Source organism: Diabrotica undecimpunctata, chromosome 10 (genome assembly GCF_040954645.1).
Source record: "Diabrotica undecimpunctata isolate CICGRU chromosome 10, icDiaUnde3, whole genome shotgun sequence".
In the NCBI taxonomy this organism is placed as follows: domain Eukaryota; kingdom Metazoa; phylum Arthropoda; class Insecta; order Coleoptera; family Chrysomelidae; genus Diabrotica; species Diabrotica undecimpunctata.
In genome coordinates, this window is record NC_092812.1 from 17,778,612 (window position 1) to 17,800,718 (window position 22,107).

The following is a 22,107-nucleotide window of genomic DNA, read 5'->3' on the forward strand; positions in this document are numbered from 1 at the left end:
TTATTATTTGTTACCAAATGCTCATCTTAAATTTATTTTGTAATTCTGGTTCTTTAAAAAAAATTTCAAATTTTGTTATATAAAAATTATTTCAATTAATTTGACTGTCACACATAAATTTTAAATTTAAATTTAATTCAGCAAATGATTGTTAAAAAAATGCCAATATTATACACATTAGCTTACATTTTCAAGTTCATTTAATTGTTTAACTACTAAGGTCTGTTAGCTTCAAAAACTAGTTAACTTTAGAAATAGCAGAAGAACTGTCAGACTTTAACCTACATTACCTTGTCAAATTTACCTCTTAAAATACTAGTAGACAAAAAAAAACCCAATTCCTCTCCTAGCAAGTAATGTAGTGCCTATAAGCCTCCTTTTTTAAAGTTTTATGTTTGTTTTGTCCTGTTAATTGTGTTCTGTTTGTCCCTAATTGTGTTTTAATTTATTATTTTAACATTTCACATCACAATTCTCTGCCTAGCAGAAATTAAATGCTTTTATTCAAAGTTTGATAATTTCAAGTCAAAGAAATTGCACACCCACAAACTAGTACAAGTACTTTCATTCATTGTTATATAACTGTCCTCTTTCTGTATAAAAATTTTCAATAATTAAACACACATTTCAAAATATATCTCTTTAATAAATATAAATAACTTTAATAATTTAAATAATATAAAACATCACATTTTCTTTCAACAAACAATAACATATACCTTACTCCTATATCATCTGTTAACATCCCTCCCCTCAAGAAACTTCCTCCTAAGTTGTCAGACAGTTACAACATTGACCGAAGATCACTCATTATCAGTAATACGGGATAGTTTGAACTATGTATCACCAATCACTATATAAAAACTCTGGTACCGGAATGTAAGTAGTATTTTGTTTATTTCTAATTTATTACAATTCAACAGATTTTTTTCTCTTACCAATTTGTGGGTTGTTACTTTGTCTGCTAAAGCAATTTTATGCATATTAATAAACACAGACATGTAATATTGGCATAATTACTAAAACCTTTTTTTTATGTATAACCTTTTTGATCTATATCCTTATAAAACAGCGCCCTAATATGGGCATTTTATAATTTCAGCATTTAATTTACTTTGTACCACTGACCTGATGATGCTTTGCAAATTTTAGAAAGCGAAACCGATCGTCTTTGGTAGTAAAATTAAATTGATTGTGAGTAAGTCTAATTTATTTCTTTTTACCTCTTATTAAAATAAATATTGACATTTTTTGATACGCAGGACGGAATTAGATCACCATTAGGCCGGTATTACCACGAATTTTTAGACATAGGCCGGAATTAAAGTTTTTTGCATTTTTAATTTTTTATTAATTATTTTGATAAAGAAAACATGAAGCTATCAAATATACTTTAAATCCGTTTTCTCTATTACTTCGTTTCCTTAATATTTACGTCTTAAGTCAAATATTCCTTAACTGAGCGGTTATTAGGTCGGTTTACCTTACCAAGAGATATCTAAGCTGTACTTCAAAAGATATTTTAAATCGAGATGCGGAAAGTATAATTATGTTTTTCCGCGTATAATGTATAACTATCTGGTATGATTTTCCGTTCATTTGTCAAAACCGTTATCAAAATTGGGCCATAACAAGTTATTTGAGATGAAAATTTGTTAACATTTTAACGCGACAGTATATGCATCTGAGTATATTACAATACATTAATAAAAGAAGAAAATAAAAGTGGATTAAAAATAGAGAGTTCTACCTCATGATGCCTCATTCATTCTTACCGCGATCCAACGGTTATTCATAACCTGATCAATAGTAAATCTTTTTGCTGGATCAACAGTAAGCATTCCGGTAATAAGATGTTTTGCGTCAGGACTAATTTGTTTCCACTCGGCATCTGGAAATGTGAATTGACCTGCTCGGATTCTACTTTTCATACCAGGTGACATGGACAGCCCGTGATCGCTGTAGAATGGTGGGTAACCGCATAACCTAAAGAAAAAAATTATAAAATATTAAACTATAAATATTTTTCAACTGGAATATCTGGGGGAAGTCAATAGAAAAGGCGTGAGTCATGAAATTTTTACTGCGTCTTGGTTTTTTATTAACATTTAAGCAAAAATACGACTTTTTTTATAATCTCAATATTGTGAAAAAACTACGCATTTTAGATGAAAACGTTTAACAGACAACTTTCTTCAAACAAACATTTTGAAAATTATAAAATGTGTATAAACAAAAAAATTATTGCAAGTTAAAATCTTTTATAATTACTAAAATAAACAACAAAATCATTTAAAACAGATGTTACTATGTGAGTTTTTATGTAGTTACTATATTTGCAAAATATGGACGCGATCGGTAGAGTAGTTTTTAAAAAAATCTATTTGTTTATCCCATTTGAGGGAGAAAGTTATTTTCAGATGGCTGTACAGGTGCTTCCTTAATACTTAGAATGTTTTTTTTGGTCTGATTATCTTCATAAGATCTCAGATTTTCATGTTTTTAAAAAAGTATTGAATTATCTCCTTTCTACAACACAAGTAGACGTTGAAACTGGCTAAGTATTGTTACGATAAATATACTGGCCTAACTTTTATGACTAATTATTCTGTTTTATTGTAGAAATTTCGGTGGAAGTCTAGATTCAAATTATGGTGAATTCTCCAACTAGATATTTCTCGATTTTTCGATGCAAGACAAAGCGATCTTTCGATGCTGTTCTAGTATATCAGGATTTCGTATATAAATACAACATTTTTATATGGAGGGCCAGTTAATACTCAAGACACGCGCTCGCGAATTTTGTACGTACGGATATAATAAATTATTGTCAGATAAGTTAATATAAATAAAGAAATAAATTAAATCCGTAAGTGTTATAAATATTGAACCTCTTAATAAATTCACAACAAATGGTGCCAGAAGTGAGATCGAACATAAATTAGACTTATAATAATAATACAAGTGAATATTTATAAATTGTGAAAATGACGACGATTTATGAGCTGACAGTGACTAATTTAAGAAGACATCTCGAAGACAGAGAATTAGCTTCTACCGGAAAAAAGGCTGAGTTAGTCCAACGACTAAAGAACGCTTTGCTAGAAGAAGGACTAGATCCAGAGACTTATATATTTGAAGATGCTGTTATCTCGTCGATTTCGAAATTAGAGAACAAAGTTTCTGACGATATTTCGAAGGTATCTTCTGATGTAGCCAAAGTTTCTGGTGACATCGCATCATTAGAGAACAAAGTTTCTGACGATATTTCGAAAGTTTCTTCTGATGTAGCCAAAGTTTCTGGTGATGTAGCCAAAGTTTCCGGCGACATCGCATCATTGGAGAACAAAGTATCCGGCGACATCGCTTCTTTAGAAAGCAAAGTTTCTAACGAGATTTCTTCTCTGGAAAGCAAAGTTTCTGCTAACATCTCTAAAGTCACTTCAGAGATATCTGCTCTTGACGATAGAGTGTCTTCGTTAAAAAACCAAGTTGCTGCCGATATGTTGGCCTTCGAAGAAAAGATTAAAGAGATGGAAAGGAAGATGGAGGAAACAGGGACAGCAGAGAGAGGAAACAATCCAATTACAGTGGAGACAAAAGAAGAAGAGACGAAATGTAAGTTGGAAACACGGCCGAAATTTGAAGGAAGTGGAGGTTCTGTCCATGTGAAAGTCCCAACTTTCGATGGAAAATCGTCATGGAACAACTACATGAAACAGTTCGAATCAGCCGCAAGAGCAAATGGATGGTCTGAAAAAGAAAAGGCGGTAAACCTGACTATCGCTCTTCGAGGAGATGCCTTAGATGTGCTTCAGACCATAGCCGTAGAGGAGACCGATGATTTCGAACAACTGAAGAAGAGGTTAAATATGCGATATGGCCACGAACATTTGGAGCATGTATATCAGTCACAGCTTAAAAATCGTAGACAGAAGAAAGATGAGGCTCTTCAAGAATATGAGGTAGATATTGCCAGATTAGTACGATATGCTTATCCAACAGCTCCCGAAGACATGATGGAAAAATTGGCCGTTCAAACGTTTATTGATGGTCTTCGTGATCATGAAATGCAGAGAACACTACGATTAGCTCGTCACAAGACGCTGGTTGATGTCTTATCCGCCGCCCTCGAATACGAGTCAGCTACGCAGGCCTCTGGTGGGTACAGTAAAGTTAGGACTGTAAAAGAGGAAGGAGATGAAGATAAACTTGACCAGCTCGTTAATATGATGAAAAGCATGACATATAAGAAAACGAAGACCATCAGATGCTGGAATTGTGGCGAAATAGGACACGTGCGAAGCTCCTGTAAGCACCCTAGGTACGACGCAAATCAAGAAACTCACCATCAGGAAAACTAGAACGGGTCAGCCTTAGGGGGGCAGCTTCGACCCAGAACTTTTCCAAAGACCCTCTCATACTAATAGCTTCTTTGAAATGTCGTGAAGATAGTGTATATGTAGATGGAGACATAAATGGTAAAAAGCATACGTTGTTGGTGGATACCGGAGCGACCAGAACCATTATACGCCCGACAGTTATAAACAGCCGAAAGAAACTGTTACCAACGAGGTTGCGACTTCGGACCGCTACAGGTGAAAATGCTAACATTCATGGAGAAATCCAGGTACAATTGGGAATTGGAGCAGAAAAGTTCGTCCATACTGTTATAGTTGCTGACATCGAAGAGGATGTTATATTAGGAATGGACGTAATGAATATGCATGGATTCCAATTGGATTTTAAGAATAAGGTAATCAAAGTTGGCAACGAAGAGGTATTTCTCCATCCACATAATGACAACACTGTGCAAGCAGCCATTACCGAAGATACAGTCGTGCCTGCGAGAAGCGAAACGATCATAGTAGCGCGACTACAGGGAATTGTAGACGAAGGGACACCTGTTATGATGGAGCCTTGGAACCACGACGATGAGGTTGGCCGTGGAATCATAATTGGAAAGGAATTGGTGACTTCGGCCAAAGAAATTCCTGTGAGACTTATCAATGTCAACGACTACCCAGTGACCATCAAGAAAGAGACAAAGGTAGGAACTTGTGTACCTGTGACATCCATAATCCGTCAGGCGACAACATCTGATAATTCCAACGACAAATTCGACCAAATGGTTGCAGTTGCAGGACAGTCTCTAAATCAGATGGAGAAAAGGAAATTAAGGGAATTTCTCCGGCAGTATCGTGATATTTTCGTACCGAAAGGAGGAAAGACGGGAAGAACTACCGTTGTTAAGCATAAAATTGATACTGGTAATGCTAAGCCAATTCGTCAAACAGCTCGACGATTACCACAGGCGAAGAGAGAGGAAGCTGAAACGATTGTTCAGGAAATGAAGAAAGACGGGGTGATAGAACCTTCTACGAGCCCATGGGTCTCTCCGGTGGTCCTGGTTAAGAAGAAAGACGGAACGACGAGGTTCTGTGTGGATTACCGTTTGCTGAACAACGTTACCAAGAAAGATAGTTATCCTCTGCCTCGGATCGATGACACATTGGACACATTGGCTGGAAGTAAATTGTTTTCTACTTTGGATTTGAAGTCTGGATACTGGCAGGTAGAAATGGACCCAGTAGATAAAGAAAAGACAGCCTTCACCACAGGATCTGGATTGTGGCAATTCAACGTTATGCCATTTGGACTTTGTAATGCTCCTGCGACATTTGAGAGGCTTATGGAAAATGTGTTGAGAGGGTTATCTTGGAAAACATGCCTGGTTTATTTAGATGACATAATCGTCTTGGGGGAGACATTCGAAGATCATTTGAGGAATTTAGAAAACGTTTTTAATCGACTTAAAGCTGCCCAATTGATGCTAAACCCCAAGAAGTGCCAGCTATTTCAAGGTAAAGTCAATTATCTGGGTCATATAGTCAGTAAAGAAGGAGTGGCCGTGGATAAGGGAAAAATCGATTCCATTAAGGAATGGCCAAAACCAACTGACAAACATCAAGTGAGAAGTTTTCTTGGACTATGTACTTACTACCGGAGGTTTATTAAGAAGTTTGCAGATATCGCTAAGCCATTAACGCGACTTACGGAGGAAGCAAGAGATTACCGCTGGGATACAGACTGCCAAAATGCCTTTGAGACCTTGAAAAAGCATTTAATAACAGCACCAATTTTAGGGTATCCACTGCCAGAAGGAGAGTTCATCTTAGACACAGATGCAAGTAATGTGGGAATTGGAGGAGTGCTGTCTCAGATTCAAGGAGGACAGGAACGAGTCCTCGGATATTTTAGTAAAGTTCTTTCAAAACCTGAGCGGAATTATTGCGTCACGAGAAGAGAACTTCTGGCAGTAGTGAAATCAGTAGAGCACTTCTATCAATACCTCTATGGAAGGAAGTTTTTAATCCGAACCGACCATGCCGCCCTTAAGTGGTTGATGCAGTTTAAGAATCCAGAGGGTCAGATAGCCAGGTGGATCGAACGACTCCAAGAATACGATTTTAAGATTGAGCACCGAGCCGGAGTTAGCCACAGAAACGCTGATTCTCTTTCCAGACGGCCATGCCCAGCAGAGTGTCCCCACTGCAACAAAACGGAATCCAAGGAAGCAGCAGTGCTAAGAACGACGATTGTCAACGACGACTGGACGCCTACTAAGATAAGGGAAGAACAAGAGAGAGATCCAGTTATAGAGAAAATCCGAAAATGGAAAGAGGAAAACCGTCGACCACCTTGGCAGGAAATATCAAACCTATGCTCAGTAGTTAAGACGTATTGGGCCCAGTGGGACTCATTTATCATCGAAGATGGCTTGCTCAAACGAGTCCTGGAAAATGATGACGGTTCAGAGAAAAGAAGACAGTTGGTGATTCCAAAGAGCAGAATAGCCGAAGTACTTCGTCAGTTACACGACAGTCCATCGGGAGGGCATTTTGGTGTAAGGAAAACCCTTCAGCGAATTCGGGAACGGTTTTATTGGATAAACAGTTCCGACGACGTAAAAGACTGGTGTAAGAAATGTACTATTTGTGCTACGAGTAACGGGCCTCACCGGAAAAGGAGAGCTCCTATGAGACAATATAATGTTGGAAGCCCGTTTGAAAGAATAGCTTTGGACATTGCAGGGCCATTTCCAGAAAGTGAAAATGGGGGCAAGTACATGTTGGTAGTAATGGATTACTTCACTAAGTGGGTCGAGATTTACGCACTTCCAGACCAGAAGGCCGCCACCGTTGCAGATAAGTTGATCCAAGAATATATCAGCCGATTTGGAGTGCCTTTGGAGATCCATAGTGACCAAGGCAGGAACTTCGAAAGTGATCTATTCCAAGGAATATGTGATAGACTAGGCATGAAGAAAACAAGAACTACCGCGTATCATCCGCAATCGGATGGTATGGTAGAACGAATGAATAGGACAGTTGGCAAGTATTTGACAAAGATGGTGTCCGATCATCAGCGAGACTGGGACCAATACCTTCCGTTCTTCACAATGGCCTACAGATCTTCTGTTAACGAATCAACGGGCCAGACACCAGCCAGAGTCCTATTCGGACGCGAAATGCGACTACCTTGTGATCTAGAATTTGGGTGTCGACCTGGAGAAGATGTAGCCGGTGAAGATTATGTGATCGAATTACGAAGAAGAATGGACGATGTACATGAGTTGGTCCGTTCCCACCTTCAGATCGCTAGCGACCGAATGAAGAAACGGTACGATACACAAGCCGAAAAGGGTTGCTTTAAGAAGAACGACAAAGTATGGCTGTATAATCCCAAGAAGCGAAAAGGTTGTTCTCCCAAATTGCAGCAGTTTTGGGAAGGTCCATACCTCATCATGGAGAAGATCAACGATGTCATTTACCGAATAAGCAAGATTCCGAGGGGAAAGCCGATGATAGTACACCATAACCGGTTGGCATCTTTCGAAGGTGACCACGACGTAGATGAAGAAGTGGAAGTAAACCAAGTCCAAGATGTGTCTGACCTCACGTTTGAGGAATTCATGGGTGCCTATGGAGGTACCGGTAAAGCGAGACATGGTGTTACCACTGAAGAAAAGCAAGATCTACTCGCGCTCCCCGATGACTACTCGCTGGCCCTTACCATCCCGGCCAGTATCAAAGACGCACCAGGGTTGGCATCCGTCTTTCGAAGGAAGTTTGGTCGGGTTGCAGAACTTCAATGCCAAGTGCCAGCTCCCGGTAAAACCTTGAAACTCCAAGATGCATCACGTTACCTTTTCTACCTGGTAACAAAAGACACTGCCCGTGACCAACCTACCTACCGAGATGTATGGGAAGCCTTACTTCAATTGAGAGAGCACGTACTAGAGTCCGACGTGCAAAAGTTAGCCATGCCAAAGTTGGAGTGCCGCCAATTAGATTGGAGGGTTATCCGAAATATGGTGGAGGAGATCTTTAAAGACACCGAAGTCCAGGTGTTAGTCTGTTGCAATCCGCATAGTTACTGGTGCGGAGAGAAAACCGTCCCTTGTCATTTTTATACAACTGGAAGTTGTAAAAGAGGGTCCAGTTGCCGATACCAGCATACAGTTCCGGTTCCAGTTCCGACAAGGTTCCAGGAGGAACCATCTTTTAAGAGGGGGGCAATGTTACGATAAATATACTGGCCTAACTTTTATGACTAATTATTCTGTTTTATTGTAGAAATTTCGGTGGAAGTCTAGATTCAAATTATGGTGAATTCTCCAACTAGATATTTCTCGATTTTTCGATGCAAGACAAAGCGATCTTTCGATGCTGTTCTAGTATATCAGGATTTCGTATATAAATACAACATTTTTATATGGAGGGCCAGTTAATACTCAAGACACGCGCTCGCGAATTTTGTACGTACGGATATAATAAATTATTGTCAGATAAGTTAATATAAATAAAGAAATAAATTAAATCCGTAAGTGTTATAAATATTGAACCTCTTAATAAATTCACAACAGTATGTAGACTGGGATTAAATAATCCTTCGTCCACTTTATTTTGCATTGCACTGTTACAAAAGATAGTTATTTACAAACGTATTTAACTAAAACTAAACTATTTACTTTTTTACACAAATCATGAGAGGTTGAAATGTACAGTGAGGGACAAGATCTATGCGAAATCTTAAAAACCGACCTACTGGTAATTCGATATTGATACCTATTGTAACACAGACCCACAGAGAGACATTTACAGAGTTGACCAATCAGTCTGATGAGCCATGTACTGAAAATATTCCTGAAAATTATACACTCGTAGAGTACACAGAAAACTGGAAATGGACATCAATAATACCCAGTTTGGATTCCGAAATGGACTTGGGACAAGAGAGGCGTTGTTTGCACTGAACTTTATGTCTCAAAGATGTCTTGACATAAATCAAAATGTATTCATGTGTTTCATAGATTACAACAAGGCCTTTGATAAAGTGCGGCATGATCACCTAATCAGACTTCTGACAGAAAAGAATTTAGATAAACGAGACATCCGACTAATAGCAAATATGTACTACAATCAGAAAGCAGTAGTGGGAGTAGAAAATAATACCACTGACGAAATTGAAATAAAGCGAGGTGTGAGACAAGGGTGTATACTGTCACCAACCCTGTTTAATCTCTATTCCGAAGACGTAATGAATAGAACACTCTCTGAGCAATCCCTAGGTATTAAAATAAATGGTGTTAGATTAAACAATCTGAGATTTGCCGACGACACCGTTCTGATCGCAGAAACACTTGAAGAGCTACAGACATTGGTGAATAAGATAGCAGACTGCAGCGAAGAATATGGACAATCTTTGAACATAAAGAAAACTAAATTTATGGTAATATCGAAATCAACACAAAATGTCCAAAATTTATATTTACACAATGAAATTATCGATCGAGTTAGCAAATACAAATATTTAGGCACTTTTATAAATGAAGACAACGATAGCTCAGCAGAAATCAAAATAAGATAGAAAAAGCCAGATCCATATTCACTAAAATGAAGAGAGTGTTCTGCGGAAGAGATTTGAGCCTTGAAATAAAACTTCGCCTGATGAGATGTTACGTACATTCTGTGCTGTTCTACGGAATGAAGTCATGGACGTTGAAAAAGATTAATACCAAAAAATTAGAGGCATTTGAACTGTGGATGTATCGCAGAATCCTGAGAATATCATGGACCGAGAGAGTCACAAATGTCGAGGTCTTGAGAAGAATGAATAAAGAGAAGGAAGTCATATTTACGATCAAAAAACGAAAACTGCAATACTTGGGACACATTACAAGAGGCGAAAGATATAAACTGCTTCGAATAATTATGCAAGGGAAAATAGCGGGAAAAAGGTCCATAGGAAGAAGACGAAACTCCTGGCTAAAGAATCTACGGGAATGGTATAGCTGTAGTAACAACGAATTGTTTCGGTCAGCAGTTTCGAAAATACGTATAGCCCTGATGATCGCCAACCTTCGGAACGAAGATGGCACTTGAAGAAGAAGAACCAATCTGTATCCAACATTCAAATAAAGTTATCGGAGAAAGTGTTTCGAATTATTTATTTTGTGTACTTAAATGTTTTTACCAATTGATCGAAATACTGATTATTTTTAAAGTAAACTACCTCATAATATATTATTTAAAAAAATTTACCTTCACCTTTTTTCAAAATTAAGATAAAATATTTTTTCAGTTACGAAAATAAACATTTTCTTTTGGTGGATTTACAAGTTTTTTTATTAACCATGCTAAGTTTGTCAATCAACACTTAATATTAATATATATATATATATATATATATATATATATATATATATATATTATACAGTGAGGTCCTAAAGTAACAGATAAATGTAATTTATATGTAATTATAAAGTAGATGAAAACTACTGAATCAGGTCGATTTTTACACACAAATATATACATATACAAATCATCAGTAAATATCTATCACCATTGTTTAAATAGGACTAGTTAGCCAACGCAATGTATAAATTTGTTTGATTCTAATTGAGACAGTCACTAGATGTCACCACTCTTTCTGTCTCAATAGATTTTAATATACCATTGTATGTTTGATATACGTTATACTAGATGGTGCTATGTGAAAAAGTTAAAGACTAAACTAAAAGTCCATTTTTGATCCTCTGAATTAAATTCACCAGCGTTGCAATATTTCACTGACATAGTAGCAACATGTTTCCTTACAAATAAAAATGTCACAAAAAACGGACCATGAATCACTTAAGCTATTGATTTAAAATAGAGTTATTACTATCAACTAGTAAATATCGTGTTAACTAAAATTGTACATAAACGTACTGTGGCTTCTAAATCTTCCTATATCTAAATAAGTTTAAAGAATTTAAATATTTTATTTTATTTGGAAGTGTATTACAAAAATTTGGTCTGAGGTAAGTAAAACATTTTAATTCTATGTGTTTAAAATAAAAAAAAAAATTTGTATGAGAAATGAACAAATTAGGTATTTAGAAATAAATTTTACCGGATAATACATACATTCGATAATATTTGAAAAAAGTGATTTTAAATTAAAATAATGTTACTTCCATAATAAATAAATGGTTTTTTACAGATGGCTTGAAATATTTTGTTGTTATTAAAAATGTGGTTTATCACCATACAAAATTCATGGATTAAGAATGTTCAGATTTCCGACAAAAAATCCTTCGGCTTGTCAAACATGGATATTACACTCTGGTAAGTAAATAGAAACTTATTTATATTCTTTTATTTTACACCGTTTCCGTTACGTAATTAACTTAAAAAAATGTTTATTTTTTTTCATTCATCATTTTTTATTATCGCCAGGGTGATAATATTATCGAATATATGATATTATCGTCATATTCGAGATGCATTAATTTGAATTTTACGTTTTCGGTGGTATTATAATTATGATAAATAAACAAAGTATTAGATATTTAAATATGTATTTCTTTAGCTATTTTTAGTTACTGTATTGAAAAGTTATTTTTCATTTTCGGTATTGAAAAGTATAAGTGATATTTGAAGGTTCTAAAAGATATATGAGAGTTAGTTAATAATAAATCTGTGAAGACATACAGGTGATTTTGGTTTGTTTTTGTTTAAACAATTTTAAAAAGTGAGAGGTCATTGTCTTCCCTATAAAACGTTTTTTATCCAGTTTAGAGAAAAATTGTTAAAATAAAAATTGTAGATCTCAAAAAGTTTTTCAATTTGTGAGTTTCTAAATTAAAATATATAAAGAATTCACCAAAATAGTTGCAAAAAACCCTTGATTTTGCAGAAATTTTAATAAGTTTTTGCATAATGGTATGTAATGTAACTAATAAAAATAGTGACGATTTGTTTATCATGGAAAGCGATTATTTAAACAACTTTTCGTTGAGCTACCCCAGTTAAAAAACAATTATGTTTTACGTGCCACAGAAGCCAAGATATTGCAAATTTTGCAAGCGCGATTCATTTTAAAAAAGTTCAAATCTAAAAAAACGGAGCTCAGATGGTTTTCCATTCTACTTTTTTGAAGCGGTATTTTACGAATACCATCATTTAAACGGGTTATAAATTTTTACTTCTTTACCGCATATGCCATCTGTAAGTTGGATCGCATAATTCAGATCTTCATTTAGAGTCCCTTCAATTTTCAGTTCTTACTGTTAATAGACAGTGAAAGTATGATTTTAAGAATAAAATGCTTTGGTTTTAAAAATAAAATGCTCTCTTGGCTCGTAATGGTCATAGAAGATTCTTTTTTTTTTTTTTAGAAAGTGTGTTTTTCACCAGTTTTTCATTAAGTCTCCATATAAGTTTGTGGCATAAACGATATCAAAGTTATTATAAATGTTTATAAACAGATTAAATAACCTATAAACTATTTGCTCTGATTGATATTTAGCGCACTTTAATAACTTAATAATTTCCATATTTTCAAGGAGCTATGTTACATGTCTTTGCGCAAAAAAAGAGCTATTTTAATTTATAAATAACTGCAAAAATAAGGTTTTTTGCAACTATTTCGATTAATAGTTTCATGTATTTTAATTTGGATACCCTCAAAAATTACATAACTTTTTATGATCTACAACTCTAAAAAAGCTGAAAAAATCTTAAACAGATACTTAAAGTCTCTAAAAGGTATATGAGGGGTAGCTGATGACAATTATGTGAGGACTTCAGCTAATTTTGCTTTGCTTTTTTATTAAACAATCGTAAAAAGTGAAAAAAGTTTATGCGCATAAAACGTTTCGTATACATGTTAGAGATATATGGTTAAAATAAAAGTTATAGATTATAAAATGTTCTCAAATATTGAGATTTTTATAATTAAAATACATAAAGAATTGACCGAGATAATTTAAAAACCCTTATTTTTAAAGTATAATTTATAAATGTTAATAACTTTCTTTTTGCATAACGATATGCAATACAACTATTTAAAATTATGGCAGTTATTGAGTTTTTAAAGTGTGCTAAATGTCATACAAAACGACCATACAGTTTATGAGTTATTCAATTTGTTTATCCAGGAGACCGATTATTTAAACAACTGTACTTGTCCAGACAGTCACTCTAGGGATATTTTGTAAATATTAATCGATTTTTTATGGCTTCGTTTTAAATTATTAAAAAAAAACATCAAGATTATATTAAATTTGTTTTTAAAAAACAGTTTGAAGAATAACAAATTTTTAGCATATAAAAATTTCTAATAACTTTGACTTTTTTATGTCATACACTTGTATGTAGGCTCAATATAAAGCTAATAAAAAAAAACATTTAAAAAAAACCAAAACCTTCTATGGCCCAGAGGAAATCAAATATCATTTTTTTTTCTTGTTTAAGAAATTGCAAATATTTTCATTGTTTATTAACATTAAGAGCTGAAAATTGTAAACACATTGTAAAAGAATATCTAAATTTTATAATTGGATTTATAAATGGCATACACAGTGAAGAAGTAAATTAGTTTTGAAACATTAAAATAATGGTACCAAAATAATATGTCGTTGCCGCAGTCTCTAGACCTTCTTCCCGTTCGTTTTCTAAAAGGGAACAAGTTATTGTCGTGCACTCCATTCTGAATGCTGTTTTATTTGAATATATTAAAGAAATTGGTGAAATAGTTTATCCAAAAAATATTACTTTTACATCTCGCATTTCGAATAATCGAATCTGCATTTTCCTCACTTCTACCGACATCGTTGATCAACTAATACACCGAACGTCATAATTAATTCCACCGTCATCTTTATCTGCAGGCTTCTTTCTGCAACCAAAAGAATCTAAGACTAAATAATGTAAACTAAATTGTAACATATAACTTTTAACGGGTTTTTACCCAGATATTTACTGGCTCAAAACATGTACACCTAGACACTGATGATGGAATATGGATTCCGAAAACGTTTTGTCTTCATGACATAGCCTGTTTGGGTTTTTTAAATTTATATACCTTTTATAAAGGATTTTACCAAAAATTTTTTGTGATACATGGTATACAGCCAGCTACAGGAACTTAGTTTCCTTGTGGATCATTACAAAATCGTATAACATGTCTAGTAAATAAAATTCTTTATCCCGATCAAAAAAATCTCACAGAACAACTGCTCACTAACGATGGTTACACAAGTGACTCCTCTGTTCTTTCTCAATAGTTTTTCTCTCCTTGTCTCATATCATCTTTAAAATTTAATAACATTCAGTTTGATACAATGAAATTGCGATGGAATTTATCATCGCCTAGAAAGAATTCAAAAGATTATTTCCTCTCATAATTCCGATATCTTTTGTCTTCAGGAAACAAATTTTAAAATCAACCATTAAGCCAAACTTGAAAACTTCAAAGGATACTGTTACTGCTATACAGTACTGCGATACATTAGCGGTTACTGCTTGGTGTCCTAACAAACTTACCATTTGTTAAGACACCATATAGATCCCTCCTAATCATACCCTCAATGAAGAAGAGATAGTCGATTTATTATTTCAACTTCCCGTCCCGTATATTCCTGTTGGTGACCTTATTGCCCACAACAGAATTTGGGACTTATTCCGTACCTTTGGTAAAGGCAAAGTTATTAAAAACATCTTAAATTGTTCAGACACATTTCTGTTAACTACTGGCCTTAATAACCATTTTAACGTTTCCTCAGGATCATTTTCAGCCATTGATCTTAGCCTTTGTGACTCCAAAATTTCAACTTTCCTCTCCTAAGAAGTTTTTGATGGCCTACATGATAGCAACCACTTTTCTATCATCATATCCAGCTCCTCCAATAAGCAAACCACTACTAGAAGTTTCTGGAACTTTAAAAACACTGATTGGTTAAAATTTAATTCTAAAATTGAAATATTATTATCTTCCTTAGCTATTTCAGAGGATAATAACATTATTCTAAATTTGTTATACGAATGCTTACTTACTGCTGCCAAATCACTTATCGGTAAAAAAACCATCTCTTCTACTGACGAATTGGTACTATGGTGGAACTCTGATTGAAATAATGCCATCCGTTTATCCAAGATTGCTTTAAATAAATATCGGTGAAACAAAACCCAGGAAAATCTTCTAATACATAAATAACTTAAAGCTAAAGCCAAATTCCTTATTAAACAAAGCAAAATATCCTCTTGGCAAAATTACACTTCCACCCTAACACACAATGCAAACTCCACTCATTTGTAAAAAAAAACTGTTTCACAAATCCAAGGCAATAAAACTAACCTTCATCCTATGAATTTATTCATCCTTCATTCCTACATCCTAACTATTTCTCCTATCATCTTCAACAACACAGTTATCTCTGACAGTCAATTCATTTCCGACACACTCGCTAATTGGGTTGAAGACAGATTCAATAAAAGTAATATGGCTTTTACTCCCAGTTCTTTACGCACTCAATCTTTCTTCACCATCTCGTCAACTCTACACGATGTCACGGTTATGAACGCCTCGTTTACCCTAAATAAACTAAAATTTACCTTGTTTTCATGTACAAAATCTGCTGATGATCCCGATGATATCTCTTATATATTTTTTAAAAATCTCCCTAATACACCTCTCTCCAAACTTCTCGAAATTTATAACCTTATCTGCAACACACAAAAATTCCCAGATGTTTGACGCAATTCTATAATCATTCCAATTAAAAAAACCTGACCAACCCTCTATAACTCCAATATCTTTCTTCTGATTTCTCTTACTTGTATTACCTGCAAATGTCTTGAAACAATGATCAATAAAATACTCACTTGGTTCGTTAAACAGTATAATATTATTCCCGACGCTCAATCCGGTTTCCAACGTAATCGGTCTACTATTGATAACCTTTTTATTTTTCAAACACACATTTCTTAAGAAATCTATAATCAACAAGATGTCGTAGAAGCTATATTTAACGTCGAAGGGGCATTTTATTCAATTTCCAGAAAAGCAATCATTGACAAAATCTCCCACTATAATTTAAATATTTTCATTTGTAAAAAACTATCTAATTGGAAGAATCTTTAAAGTCCAAAAGTTTGACTCCAAATTAAATTGAAAGAATCAAATCTCTGAACTTAAAATCAATTGTTTTAAAAGGTTGAACATTTTTAAAACCCTCAGTCATCTTCAATGGGGTGCCGATAAAACTACTTCTAGGTCTGAGCGCTTTTCGCTTTAGTCCTATTGAGAGTGTATACCGTGAATCTAATGAACTTTCTCCTACCCTAAGACGATAATCACTTCTACTTTCGTATGCTGCATCAACATCAGCAAATCCATTTGATCACGTTCATTCCGTAATTACCACAATGGCGTCTTCTTCAAATAACAATAACCAACACCTTATCATAAAACCTATACCTCAATTAATTTGTCCACTACTTAAAAATATTGATCTTTTTCTGACTAGTTCATTTCCTCTACCTTTACTTCCCCTCTGGGCTAAAGATCTCCCTTCAATATATACCTCACTCACCATTTTTAACAAACTTGAATCTTCTAACCTTCTTATAAAGAAAGCATTTTTAGAATTTAATTTTCGATACAGATGCTTCTAAAACTACCACTGGTATTGGTTGTGCAGTAACCACTAAACATGAACTTGTAAGATCATCTCGGTTACCCTTAATATGCAACGTTTGCACAGGTGAACTATATAGTATTCTGTTGGCTTTTAAATGCATCTCCCATCAAAACAGACATATTGCCATTTGTTCAGATTAACTTTTATATATCCATTTAGACAATACAATTTTCACTGACCACCTATTAGATCAAAACATTTATGACATATACCAAAATCTCTCTGCTTACGATGTAAGTCTCTCTCATATAGCTACCTTCTCACACGGGAATTGGAATACACTGGTAATAAAACAGCAGATAATTTTGCCAAAGAAGCTACCAACCATGGGGTGACTGAAGTCACCCTAATTCAACTAGCTAACGAATCTCGAAATTCGTTTTTAAAAAGTCAGTAGAGGATACTTGACAAAACTTATAGCAAAAGAGCAAAACAACTTTTCATAAACTTCAATCTTTTATTGGTCATCTCTCCCTAGACTTCATAACTAAAAGAGAAGCATCGACTATTAGAAGACTACGAATCAACCATACCAAACTTACCGACTGCAAACAATTCACCAACCTGTATAAAGCACTGGACTTGAAACCTACTCTAAGGAACTAGAGAATTATCTACCTCTTCCTCAACTGTAAATTGTATATGTTGATTATGATTGTTAAAAATGTTGACTATTTCATTAATTTTGTATTTAGGAAGTGCCAAAACTAAATCATCTACATATCTTTTAATAAAAGGAATAAAAAAAGTGCAATTGTTGATACAATCACTGATAACATTATCCATGACATAGCTACTTAGAATGGGTGAAAGACTAGACCAAACGTAGACCAACTAGACGTAGACCATAGGACTACCAAAAATTTGTTTTCCAAAGTCCTATGGGATCTTTTTTTGTCCTAACTAAAAATTTTTTTTCTTACTCTTATATATATATATATATATATATATATATATATATATATATATATATATATATATATATATATATATATATATATATGTTAGATCACTAATCACGTATTTGACTTTTTAAAAAAGAACTTTATTTGTTACAAATTAAATATTAAATAATAGTACAAAATTAAATTAATTTAAAATGACTACATTAACTGGACTGGTCGAAGTTGCAGCTAAGAGTGATTCCGGCATCTGAGAATGGTAATTTATAGGTTTGGTATGAAGTGCTGAATTGCTGTTCCCATGAATGTTGGCCAACGGTTCGTACAAAGTTCTAATGCGTGCTCAGCGGTTTCTATGGGAATGGGATGATGAAATCTGAAGTCGGCGAACTTAAGCTAGTTCAAGGTTAATATTTTCTCATATAACAGCTCCCCTTATTAGTGAAAAGTCAATGCCATTGCTTTGACTTTTACAGAGTAATTGGTGTTTCTGCTTCGCTTTCCTGTTGGACATTGGGTCTTCTTCTGAAGGAGGTTAAGCTTTGAAGTTTCTGTCTAATGGAATTTCTGCGTGGTAGTGGAGTTGGAGGCTGATCCTGGGACAAGGAGATTGCAATTTTTGGGAATATTTTGGTTCGGTATTTGCAGAAAAGGTATAGGATAACTAGAATAATAATCAGGGATAAGGTTGATATAGTGAATAAGGGTAGATGTTCCTCAATGAATGATTGGCTCATAATATGGTCCAGTTCTTCTGAATATTGGTCCAATTTGTGTTGTGCAATATTTAAGTCATCTACGTTGATTTTACTGAGTTTTAGTGGTTTCAATTTTGATAGGTGACTCTTTGTCTGAAAATGGTCACAGCATCTGTAGGGTACGTTAACTGGGTGACTTCTATACGTGATATTTGTATATTTCTCAATTTGGTCTCTAGCATGAATTCTGGTACTGCCAATGAATGCAATACATTCGGGAATTAATCTTAAGATTGAATTTGTTTTTATTATTTGTGTAGTGACGTCTTTCCTTGCACATTTGATTGTTACTGGTAATGGCTCGGAAATGGTTAGTAACCATAAATTTCGGTCAATTTCTTGTACATCGTAACCTTGTGCCAAAAGCATGGACATCTGGCAAGTTTTTGGTAAGTTGCTGAGAGGTTTCAAAAGCTGGGCTTCACATATAGCATCTGTGTCTATGGGATACGGAAGAATGTCTGTACACATTCTTTGGTTTTGACTGATTTGTTTGCATTTTTCGGTGTCCATGGGTAAAACATATGAAATTGAATCATCATCTCGCGCTATGTATTTATGAACAGTTGAAAGTATATGATGAAAACCAGTTTGATTATCTAATATTGGTATTGAATATAATTGATACAAGGTGAATATTTCGGGATCAACTAACGGAATTTCGAGGACGAAAACAATTTTTGAATCAAGCTGATAAGCTTGCAGTTTTATTATGTCAATATACTGAGCTATATTTGACATATAAGTGGGTAGAGGCAATACGTTATTTTGTAATGACTGTGAGATTTCTTTTAATGCGTCCATTAAGTCTATGGGCGAAATAATAGAACTATGTAGAATTTGCAGGCGAGAGAATGTGATAGAATTTAGTATATCATTTAAATAATTTTCTAAAAATACGTAGCTTTCCATTAAGGACTCACATAAATCTAGTATTTGTAATTGTGCTTGGTAAAAGGAGATGTCATTATTAATGTCCAGAAGTGTAGTCTCGATAGTTTTTAAGTCTTTGTTAAAAGTTTCTTCGTCTATTTGCAATTTTTGAATTGTAGTGTTGAAAGTTCTTATAACTGAAGTGGTAACAGATATTTGATTTTTTAGGAGATTTTCAATTTGAGTTTCATCGGAATTTATCTTATTTATACATTTATTAAAGTATTCGCCATCAGAGGCGTCTAAATTTCCAGTAATAGATTTCCAGATTGTTCCAATACCATTTACTAAACCGCGTTTTAGGCGTTTATTATAAGGTACTGTGTCAGAGATTATTTCTTTATATTTTAAATTAACGGAGTTTGAGATTTGTTTTATCAGACTAACATGTGTCTGTACTTCGGCTTGAAAGGCAAGTTTTCTCGGTGTATCCACGTTAATAAATTTTTCTAACAGGTTTTCCAAAATTCTGTCATTATTGGATATTGTAATTTTGATAGGTAATAGTTCTTTGTAAACAAGTAAAGTCCATTTGTCGTTAGATATTCGTATAGTTCCTTTTTCATGAAAAAATATTCCAATTGTGTTATTAATTGGGGTGAGGAGAATTTGGGATTGGACGATAGGAAGGAGTCCATAGAATCTGTAAAGGAAAATTATTCAAAATAAGGTTTGAGTCTGTCAAAATTTACTTTAGAGGTTTGGTTAGTTTTGGGGTTAAGGATAATTGCGGAATTTGTAAAAACTTCTTGAATTTCGAAAGGTCCATTAAAAAGATTATCCGATTTTGATTTAATTTGGGATTCTTTTACGTAAACTTTGTCACCAATTTTAAAATCAGGTCTTCGTTCTGAAATATTCTCGTCAAATCTTACTTTCGCCTTTTCTTTCTGTCTTTCTGTTTTTGCTCTGGCTACTTTGTAAAAATATTCCATGCGATTATTCAGGTCTCGAATATATTTACTCATTAGTGTTTTTTGATTGTATAGAGTTTCTGGTGGTCGGCCTGCAGTGTGCCCAAATATCAGTTCATATGGTGTGAAACCGTGGGTCTTATTCTTTGTGTTGTTATAGCATATTATTGCATAAGGAAGTATAGTGAAGGGATGATCGTTTGGGTTCTCGGCTTGATTTGCTCTAATCATTTCTGAGAGTGTGGCATGAAACCTTTCTATAGATCCATTAGATTGTGGATGGTTAACGCTAGAAAATGTTAGTTTAATGTCGTATAATTCGCATAGATCTTTGATTATAGCATTCTCGAATTCTCGACCGCAGTCACAATGAATTCTTAGTGGTGTTCCATAGTGTTGAAAAAAGAGTAGGAGTGTCTTGACTACTGTTACTGCCTTTTTGTCTTCTAAAGGATAGGCTTGTGTGAATTTTGTCAATTCGTCACGAATAGTTAAAGCGTAGTTCCTAGTAGGGTATTCGAATATGTCCATTTTTATTCTTTCGAATGGTGTTTTTGGAGTTTCTGTTATGACTAGTGGTCCACTTAAGTTTTTCCTGCAAATCTTAACTTTTTGGCAAATTTCACATGCTTTTACAAATTTCTCTACATCTTTTGTTAAATTCTTCCAATTGTATTTCTGCTTTATTCTTCTGACAGTTTCGTTTATTCCTCGATGTAAATTGTTTTTACCACAATGGTAATGATCTAAAATTTGAGGGATTTCGTCTTCGCTGGCTGTTTTAATTATATTTTGACAGATTCTTAATTTTAATTCTTTGTCAGCAAAAATATAAGAAAATATCTCTAGGATAGGTAGTTCGAGATTATTTTCGACGCAATATATTTTTGATTCATCGAATTGATCTTTATTTGCAAAAAGTACAAGAAACAAGTGTGATATTACTCGTTCGGGATCAAACGGTAATGGTATAATAAAATATTTTCGATCTTTTACAGTTTTGCTGTGTACAATATTAATTCTTCGGTTACTATATTCCATGTTTTCTTCGAATATGTCATTCATTATGTTCTCGTGGAGTTCTTCAAGTTTATTTTGCCAAAAAAATGTAACAATATTTTTGTTGGATTTGTCTAATAAGTCCGTATTCGATGTTTCAATTTTAGAATAATCGATTATTGACTTTGTTCTATACAGTTCGATAAACTTGTCAAGTTCTTCGGACATTTTTTCTATATTTTCTTCATCGTCGTCTTCGTTTTCTTGAGTTTCCGTATCATCTTCATTCGATGCATGTAATGAGATTTTCGATTGAAAGTTTGCACAATCCTTGAAATGGTTAATCTTTATCCTTGAGAGGGCATCTGCATTTCTGTTTATTTTTCCTGCGCGATGTTCTATTTTATAATTGTATTCTTCGAGTTTTAGGCGCCAACGCGCTAATCGGCTTCCGGGATCTTTTATCGAGAAAAGCCATGTAAGGGGTCGATGATCGGTAATCAGGGTGAATTTTCGGCCAAAAAGATATGGTCTAAAATGTTTGACTGCCCATACGATAGCTAATAGTT

General features: G+C 34.3%; 1 protein-coding gene across 2 annotated transcripts in view; it reads right to left on the reverse strand.

Annotated features, from left to right (window-relative positions):
• Positions 1–22,107, reverse strand: part of MAPk-Ak2 (MAP kinase-activated protein kinase 2) — a 98,568-nt gene that overhangs the window by 21,857 nt on the left and 54,604 nt on the right. The window contains exon 7 of one of the 2 annotated variants that reach the window (XM_072545712.1): positions 1,776–1,986. In XM_072545712.1, coding sequence (XP_072401813.1) covers positions 1,776–1,986 — 211 coding nt within the window. Of the gene's footprint in view, positions 1–1,750; positions 1,987–22,107 lie in introns of both variants that reach the window. The other variant, XM_072545713.1, reaches the window with a different exon arrangement.